Raw genomic sequence first — 9,131 nt, 5'->3', positions numbered from 1 at the left:
GTATGCAGAACTTCTGAATAAAAAACTGTTTTTCCTTGTCCTGCCTTTATGTCTCCTTTTTACCCTTTTCTTTTTCCTTCTATCCTATCTCAGTAGCATGTAGAAATTGTAAGAAGTAACTTCATTCTGGAGGATTAGATGTGAGAGCAAATAAATAGTCAAGGATGATTTGGATTCCAGGACATTTTTGGGGTGGGTGGAGGTGAGGTACCAGGAATTGAACTCAGGGACACTCAACCACTAAGCCACATCCCAGCCCTATTTTGTATTTTATTAGAGACAGGGGTCTCGCTGAGTTGCTTAGCGCCTTGGTAAATTGCTGAGTCTGGCTTTGAACTTGCAATCCTCCTGCCTCCGCCTCCTGAGCCACTGGGATTACAGGCGTGGCTGACAGGAAAGACTTCTTGAGAAGAGACTCTTTGAAGTAGAAATCCAAAAGCTTGCTTTCAGACATGAAAATTTGAGACACTTACTAAGATACGTAAGCCTTGGGTTTAGGGGAGAGGTCAGAGCTGTGGACAGTAGTTATCGCAGTTAAGGACGTAATTAAAGCCATGAGACTGGACGAGGTCACCTAGGGAGTGAGGGCAGATGGAGCAGAGGTCTGATCCTCAGGGCATTCCAGTGTGCAGAGAAGGAGCCAGATAAACAGGCAGAGGAGAAGCAGCCAGGGAGGCAGGAGGAGAACTAAGAGACCGTAGGATCCTGGGAGCCGGTTGCTGCTGAGGGGAGTAAGTTAGGGGCTGAAGGTTAAATGGAAGATGTTAGTGACTTTGACAGAAACGTGTTTAGATGGAGTAGTGGGAATGGAAGGCGGTTATTCCCATCAGGATTCAGGGAGGAAAGAATGGAAAGAGAGGATGAGGAGATAAGCAAGAGCAGACAACTCTCAGTGTGGTCAAGAAATGGAATTGGAGAGAGATCAAGAAGGAAGGCATTATTTCATAAATGTAGACAATGGAAATAAGCCAGAAGAGAAAGAGATACAGGAGGACTTAAGCTTGCTGGAGTGATGTCCCTGAGTCATTAAGAAGTGATGGAACCTAGTGCATATGGGCCCAGGTTGGGCTGGGCCTAGAGGATGGCATGAACATTTACCCATTGTCAAAAAAGGGAGGCCCGGGTGTATGGGGGGTACATTTGTTGGTGGAACATACAGACATTCTCTTCTGGTTACTTCTCCTTCCTGTTTTGTCTGTATATAGTAATGATGCTATTTCCATCTGCTTAAAATGCATATTTTTTTCATATTTTAGCATCTTTGAAATTGAAATAAATCCTAAAACCAAAAAAAAAAAAAAACAAAGTTGCATTTGTTTCCACATTGATGCTAAACTCAAAACAGCAACCTCCTTGGCTCTAAATGGTAAATGTTTTCAAAGTAAAACAATTTAACTTTTTCTTAACCTTCTGAAAAGGGTCTGCAAAAAAAAAAAAAAAAGTAGATTCTTTCATTCTACGTGTAAGAAAACTAGGTTCATCCTGAAACACAGCATGAGCAGCAAAGACAGCAAACAAGCATCACTGTCTGTACACATGAACAAGCCTAGTTGAACCACACTCTTTTACGCAGACAGCAAGTCTATGGAATCTTCAGCATGGAGCCTCATGCAACAGAAATACAAAATTAACTACACATCTATTAGAAATTTCCAAATCCCTGCTCTCAGCACAATTTTAGTGTACCTATTAAATATAGCAAGTCATCTAGAAAAATTATTTTTATTTATTTGCCTACTTATTTATCTTGTATTATTAGATGTATTGCTGATGACTTATTATCAGTAAACTATGCATGTGGAGGCCAAATAGTGTTTTATTCATCATATTCATTCATACTCTGGCCTTCACTGAACAACACACATACTGCCAACAGACACAGTCTAGGTCATAATTATTCAAAAGGTCATATCTGTAAAGATGTGGACTTTAGGTGGCTCAAAGTCATGGAATTAAATAGCAAGCAATCAAAAAATGAGAACATCCTTCTTCTTTCAATTATTTTTCAGTCATTCTGATTATATCAGGAAGAAAACCTCAATTTGTACTACTATGGTTTTAACCCTGCTAATCTTTGTTAATCTCTGTTCTTAACAAAGAGAACAATCCTCAGGCTTGCAGCCTTCAGTAGACAAACATTTCTAGCTACAATTTAATATTAATGTTATGCTTTCATTGTGATTTATTTTTATAATTTGCTTCTATTTATGAATATTCAATTTGGTTTTATTTATGGTTTTCAATTTAGTGAAATAAGCATTTGTTCTAAGTAAATTTAGGTTAATAAAGATAAAGTTATTTAAACAAAACATTAAGCAAGTTACAGCACAGATTGTATGTACCTATGACAGAAATCTTGGTGTTATATACAGAAATGGGAGAAATATTTGGTTGCAGCAGATATCCAGCAAATGCACTTAATCTGTTGTTCACTGTCTATACAGCTGAAAGAAAGTCATGAAAAAGACTAGCTTCAAGCTTCTAAGATAATGGATGTCAGTAGGGCAAGGAGACTACATTTGACCATATCCAGAGACTCTGTAGTGTTCATACTTGAGAGGAAGGTTGCTGTTGGTATCTAGGGGCTAGCAGCCAGAGACATGGCTAAACATCCTCTAATGCACAGGAGAGCTTCCACACAAGGCATTATCTGGGCCTGAATTTCCATGATGCCTAGGCTGAGAGACCCCACTGTAAGAGAAAAGAGAAAGGTCTACACGTATTACCCTTGACCGGTCATGGTGAATCACCCTCTCTAGGCGTTGCTCCTTTCCTCATTTGACCTTTGCCATTGATAAGATAAAGCCAAGGAAAATCCTTACCTTTCTCTACTTTACCTTACCTACTCTTGCCCTTCACTTGCAATTAGAATGAAGAAAATGGACTGTATTGAAGGATCTGTGTCCTTTATGTGCTAACACTATGTCCTCAATATCTGGACGTAACCTCCTAATTAAGCCATTGGAGTTATGAAGTCTTCAGATAATCCTGTACTACAAAGAGATAAAAAGATAGTTAAGGTAAAGATTAATATGATCTGAGTAAAAACTTGACTCTAGCTGTCACTGATCTTCATGGAAAGTTATTCTTTGGCCTGAATGTTATGGTTCTTTGACTCAATTAAATATTAATATTTCACAGATAAACCTGACCTTGAAATTTTAAAAGATCAATATTGGTTTTATTAGATATGTTAGCTTTCCCAAGAGGGAGTTTTAGAAAAATAAAAAACTACCTCTCAGGCATATTTAAGAAAGAAGAAAAATAATCAACAAGCAAATAACAACTAGTAGTTGAAGGAGTTTACTCGGTCAACCCTCAGTAAGTTGTCTCAAACGTATTTCTGCAAACACACAACCCACAAATTTATGTCTGAGGGTTAAGTGCTCACAATAAAGTTCTTTGAAGCTATTTTGTGGTTAGCATTCTCCCTCCCCCACCCTCTCAATTTCTCCAGAACAGTTTAGAAGTCTTTTTTTTTTTTTTCAAAACCAGAAGTTATTTTGAACCTTGTAACAGTATTTAAGCATGGAAAAATAGGGTGTTCTTAAAGCAGTGATCCTATCATACAGTCCTTAATAGACTTTAAGCCTCTTTACAAAGAGTGCATTTCCAAGTACTTTAGAGGTTGGGATAGCTTGGAGGCATTTCATGACTTTAAGTTCAACTTGATTTAATGCCTAATTCTGACACACCTGTGGTAACGTGATAGTGAAGGTGAAACTGAATTCCTTTCATTTCAGAACCACAGAATACTGCCAACAGAAAAATGGCATTATTTCCAGTCCCTATGAGCTACAGAGGTGGTGGTTATCAATACTCACACTGAGAAGAGTGCTGAGTGAGATGAGGGACATGGTCACACAAGTTTTAGGAAAAAGATAAATAGGTTACAATATTTCACTTTTCCGGAGTCACAAGAATGGAGATCATAACATCAAGACCAATAGGCACCAGCATTTCAAAAAAAGAGAGGAAAGAGGAACACCTTCTGTGCCCAGTCCACTTTATTACCATTGAGGATTTCTCCCTAAAATCGTTTATTGAACACCTGCCAAGTACTATGCTCAATGCTAGACAATGCACATACAACAGTGAATAAGCCAAACCCACAGACTCTGCCTTCCGGAAGCTAACAGTCAGTATTCTTGCAAAGAGCCCACACAGTGTCAGTTTCTATTCTACCACTTGCAATCCCACCTTGCCCTTATGTCCACTGCCTAAGAAAAGAATCATGCACAAAGAACAAGACAGGGACTGAACAGGTATATTTTTAATTCCAAGTCAGATAAAAAACCATACCATCCCCAAAGGGTGTAAGCTTCAAAGGCAGTATGTGTGACAGAAGATCAGTAGCCAGAAGTATACCCTAGATAGGCTGTGGGGGCCTAAAGGACAGTCTAAGGGTAAAAGCTGGGGCATGAGAATTATTAGCCAGGAGAATGACCCAGGTAGAGGGCTGAAGAGGAAGGGGGAAGGGAAAAGAAAGAATCTGATCCTTCAACAGCCATGGTGAGGACTGACTGTGTCCCCTCAAAATTCATATGCTGAAGCCCTAATCCCTAATACGATGGTATGGAGGTTGGGATTTTGGGGAAGTAATTATGTTTAGGATGAAGTCATGAGATTGGAGCCCTCATGATGCGATGGATTAGAAGGAGACACCTGAAAGCTTGGTTCCTCTCCTCGGCCCGCCTTCCTCTCTCTACCTTCTGAAAACACAGCAAGAAAGTGGCCACCTGCAAGACAGGAAAAGGGCTTGCCCTCACTGGGGAAATGAATCAGCTAGCACCTTGAACTTCTCAGCTCCAGCTCTGTGAGAAACAAATGATTTGTTGTTTAAGACAACCAGATATTCAAGCCAAGAGCACCCATTGAAGCCCTTCTCTTTGAAAATACACACTTTTCATGCTCCCTTACAGGAGGCCTTTGCTGACTGTTACTTGGGCCACAGTTATGTATTTCTACTGAAGCATCCTGCTTCTCAGGCCTCTGAGTTCCTCCGCTCCACAGTGAAGCTGCTTCAGGTGCAGCCCCTTGCCCTCAGCCAGTCCAGATTCTTACTTGCCTAGTAGAATAGATCTTCAGGAGACACCAGTGTTTTTCCAAAAATCTTGGAAAGGGAAACCCAAAAATGACTCGGAGGCAAAAGTAGGAGAATTTTTCTCTTACAGAGTTGTGCCAAATGGACACTATTCAATGCTGTCAACTGGTCTGCAAGACAATTTTTAAAAGGACTCTGCCTCACAGTTCAATCTGGCATGCACAGATTTATGGCCTAAAACAGAATTCTCCAACTGAATCACAACCCATTAGTGGGATGTGAAATCACATGAGTTCAGCCAATATTTTTCTAATAAAACAGAATACAATCAAACAGCATAGAATAGAAAATATTAGAGTCCACTGTTGATAATAAGAATATGTATTATATCATCAAATCATTCTGTTTTATACACACACACAAACATACACACATATATACACCTCACTATCTAAATCTACTTGGTTCTTATCTTGAATCCTATATAATTATATTTGAGTTAAGCTGCAATATAGATGTATCTTTTAATTGTGAATTGGGTTGGGGAGGCAGATACTAAAGTTCACCAGCCTAAAGAAACTATAGTAAGTGGAATGGAAATTTTCTTTAACTTTTTTTTTCAGTTATAGATAGACATAATATCTTTATTTTATTTATTTATTTTTATGTGGTGCTGAGGATGGAACCCAGTACCTCACACATACTAGGCAAGTGCTCTACCACTGAGCTACAACCTCAGCCCCTGGAATGGAAATTTTAAAAAAATATATAAAATAATTGAAAATCTTTTTATTTTGTCCTAATTATTCTTCATTTCTTTTTTTGGATTTGTGCATCTGTAAGTACATCTGGCTTTGTTATAAATGTTCTCTCAAACTGCTGCAACAGAAGGTAGGAAACAAAAGGTAGGACATACCTGAAAACAGGATATGGGTTTAGATGCCCAAGGCCAAATCCCCACCACAGAGTTGGCCAAATCAATTCTTGTCATTCCCTATGCCAAACCACTGGGCAGAATCTGAACCAGAGGCAAGCTCCTTTGTGCATTAGAAAAGCATTTAAAATGCCAATTTCTCAAATCACTGGGCAAAACACCAACTGCTGTCTAGGATATGGAGCCCTAACTGGGATCATGACCAATTCCATATTTTTTAGTAGAATTGAATTTGTTGGTGTATGATGATTTTTAGAAACTTTTTGACAAACTTTGCAAGTAATACAGAATTTCAAATGTGATTTTAGAGAAATTAGTTCACCTGACACTTTTAAATAATTCCCATACATCCATACCCCCATAGTGAAAGTTAACGCATCTGCCCTGCTCTAAATGGCTACATATGAATCAGTGCTGCCAGCAGCTGCCTTCACAAGCACCATCCAGGGCTTTAGATGGGTCTAACCTTGGAAATTTGCTCTCCTGGTGTTTCTAAATATCCTCAGCATGTGTTGGCCCCCAATGGTCATAAATCCAATCCTCTTGAATTCAGTAGTCACTAATTTATAATAGACAATTGTAACAGAGGAACCAATAAATCATGAATTAACTCAATCTTGTAGAGTTTGTCTACACTCTGGAGCTTGCCACTCTTGAGTGGTACCACACAACTCCAGAGCACTGCTTTCTTAGTATGTTAATGACAACTGTGTACTAATGAATTGAATGTTTTGGCCTTAGAGTCACCACTGGTGAGCAGATTTGACCCAAGATGTGAGAGTAAAGACTTGAAACCAATTAACTAAATTCAACTTGATCACTAGTATGGGAAGGAAGAGGGCTTTTATCATTTATCGTATATCTACAGTGATAATTTTGGTTATAAATTATTAATAATTACATTCAGAATACTAGTTGCTGTAGGTTTCAGGTATATTTTGTTCAAAAAAAAAATAAGTGGTATCATGAAGTTATATTTTTCAAAGTCTTAACCAAATAGTGTAAGCATGTAACTCATCAATGCTGCCATCTACAGAAAACTTACCTAAACAATTACACATTACTATTGAAAAAAACAGAGAAGTTCACAAGTTTTAGCTTTTTTTTCCCCCTAAATATCTTAATTTTGTGATTTTTAAGAGCAAAATATACTATCAGTTTTTAAGAGCAAACTTGTTTGGACTTATCACCCAAAAATTATGCAACATAACACCAAACTCATTTTTTTTTTAAATTCCTTAGGCATTCCCTGTGATGTCTACCATCCCATATGCATGTACAATTGACAGTTGTTGTTGTTGTTTTTTCTAACTTTTCCATCCCTCAAATTAAAGGAAATTTCTCGAGTTTCCTGATGGCAAAACTTATTCCTAAAGACAAGCTGTACTGATGGTAAGTCAGAATGGATTAGAAGCATCTGGCAAAGTTGTTACTCTGAAGGCAGTTAGGTTTGCTGCTGGGACAGTCCCTGTAGCATCATCAGGCACTTCCTCAACTATGTGTCAGTTTCTAAAACACCAAGTAAACAATTTTAAGTAAACCATCCCCTTAATTAGAAGTATACACTGCAGTACTACAGCACATCACACAATTGTATACACACAATTATGCAGCACAACACATCATTAGGTTTTGAACCTTGCAAACCTATTTCTGTTATTTCATATCAATCTATATGTAACAGATCTTCAGATGGACACTGAAAAATTTGACCAGAAATGGATGTTTTGTTAACATTATCCAATGCTAAAGTATTTTGAGACATTTTTAAGCATAACAAACTCCTAAGTTTTCATTCAGAAGTTTTTCATTTTCACATATCACCCATTCTCAATGAGTCTTAATAGTAATAGCAAATTGGAGACAGGTAAGACAGCGACGATTATACCTTCTGGCCAACTACCAACATTCAGAATTCTACTCTGGTCTCTAATGACATTTTTAAAACAGTTGTTAGCTAAAATATTTCCAGCAAAAAGAGAAAGGAAAATAAAATTGCAAAGAAGTTGCAATTTGTCAAGAGTTTAAACTACATCTTCAGATTCTGTATAGTAAAGGGCCCTGCATCTAAACTGAGTATTGAAAACAAGTCTCCTCACCTATGGACAACAGAAAAGAAAGAAGGAAAAAAAAAGGAGGATGGAAAGAAAAATTCAATGGATAAAAATATTAGAACACATGGAATCATTCACAAAGAAAATCTGCTACCTGTTTGGATCCCCAGGGAAGGGATGAGGGACTTTTATGCTTCCCTAGGGAGATGGGGTTTTACATACATAATTTAAATAAATCAGCAGAACTCTTCACTAATTACAGTGCCTGCACTCCATGTGCTGCTTCCTCTTTAACGCCACACTACTTCAGTATTCTGCCTTTAACTCTCTTAAATGATTCATTCCCCCTTTCACTCCTGAGCACACTCTGTAGGGAAGCTAGTATTTAAGTTTAATTCCTAGTGCTACTTGCTTTGGAGAGCTTGATAAGGCGAAAGAGGAGGCATCTAATTTAATAATTTTGTCATGATATAAGGGGCACCCTCCAATCCCCACTCCCCCAAATAACTAGAGAAACAGGACCCTCTAGCAAGCTATAGCCATGAGCAAAGACATTAATTGGGAAAGCAGGGCCCACGTGCGGTGAGAGCTGTCACCCAAGAGAAGTGGCAGCCGGCGGCGAGCAGGGAGCTTGGGAGAGTACCGCTGATGCCAGCCACTCCACCGGCCTAGGCACTCCGGGGTAGATCTGAGCCGCAACTGAGAAAAGCTTAGCTCCCTCCCAGTCACTAACTAGGCAACGAAAAATAGAAGGGCAGAGAGGCCAGTCCCCCATCCTTGGAAGCAGTCACTGCGAGGGGGACAACCCGGGTGCACGCTGCAGGCGTCCCCAGCCCTAGCCCGCGCCTCAGAGCTCCGCCTGGTCCAGGGAACCTGCCTCGCCCCGCCTTACCGTCCCAGCTCCGACTCCACCTCGAAGAAATTGCTCAGAGCATCCCTGTTGGAACCGTCGATCCAGTAATCCAAGACGACGCTCCCAGCCCCGGGGGCCACACTGGAGGTGACCGAAGAGCAGGACGAGGAGGAGCAGGAGGGCACCGTGACTTTGAGCATCTTCGCGGCGGGACTCCGGAAGCCGCCGCTGCTGCCACCGCCGCTG

The 9,131-nt window shown here is 39.7% G+C and overlaps 1 protein-coding gene across 1 annotated transcript in view; it reads right to left on the bottom strand.

The window, feature by feature from the left end:
• The window catches only part of Camk4 (calcium/calmodulin dependent protein kinase IV), a 237,250-nt gene extending 228,125 nt beyond the window's left edge, over nt 1–9,125 (bottom strand). Inside the window, exon 1 of the mRNA XM_048811576.1 lies at nt 8,925–9,125. Within this exon, the coding sequence (XP_048667533.1) occupies nt 8,925–9,085 (161 nt within the window). The 5' untranslated portion in view covers nt 9,086–9,125. The remainder of the gene's footprint in view (nt 1–8,924) is intronic.
• Between the last annotated feature and the right edge of the window lie 6 nt (nt 9,126–9,131).

This window comes from Marmota marmota, unplaced genomic scaffold (genome assembly GCF_001458135.2).
Source record: "Marmota marmota marmota unplaced genomic scaffold, marMar, whole genome shotgun sequence".
In the NCBI taxonomy this organism is placed as follows: Eukaryota; Metazoa; Chordata; class Mammalia; order Rodentia; family Sciuridae; genus Marmota; species Marmota marmota.
The sequence above is the reverse complement of the archived record's forward strand: the minus strand, read 5'-3'. Positions and strand labels throughout refer to the sequence as shown.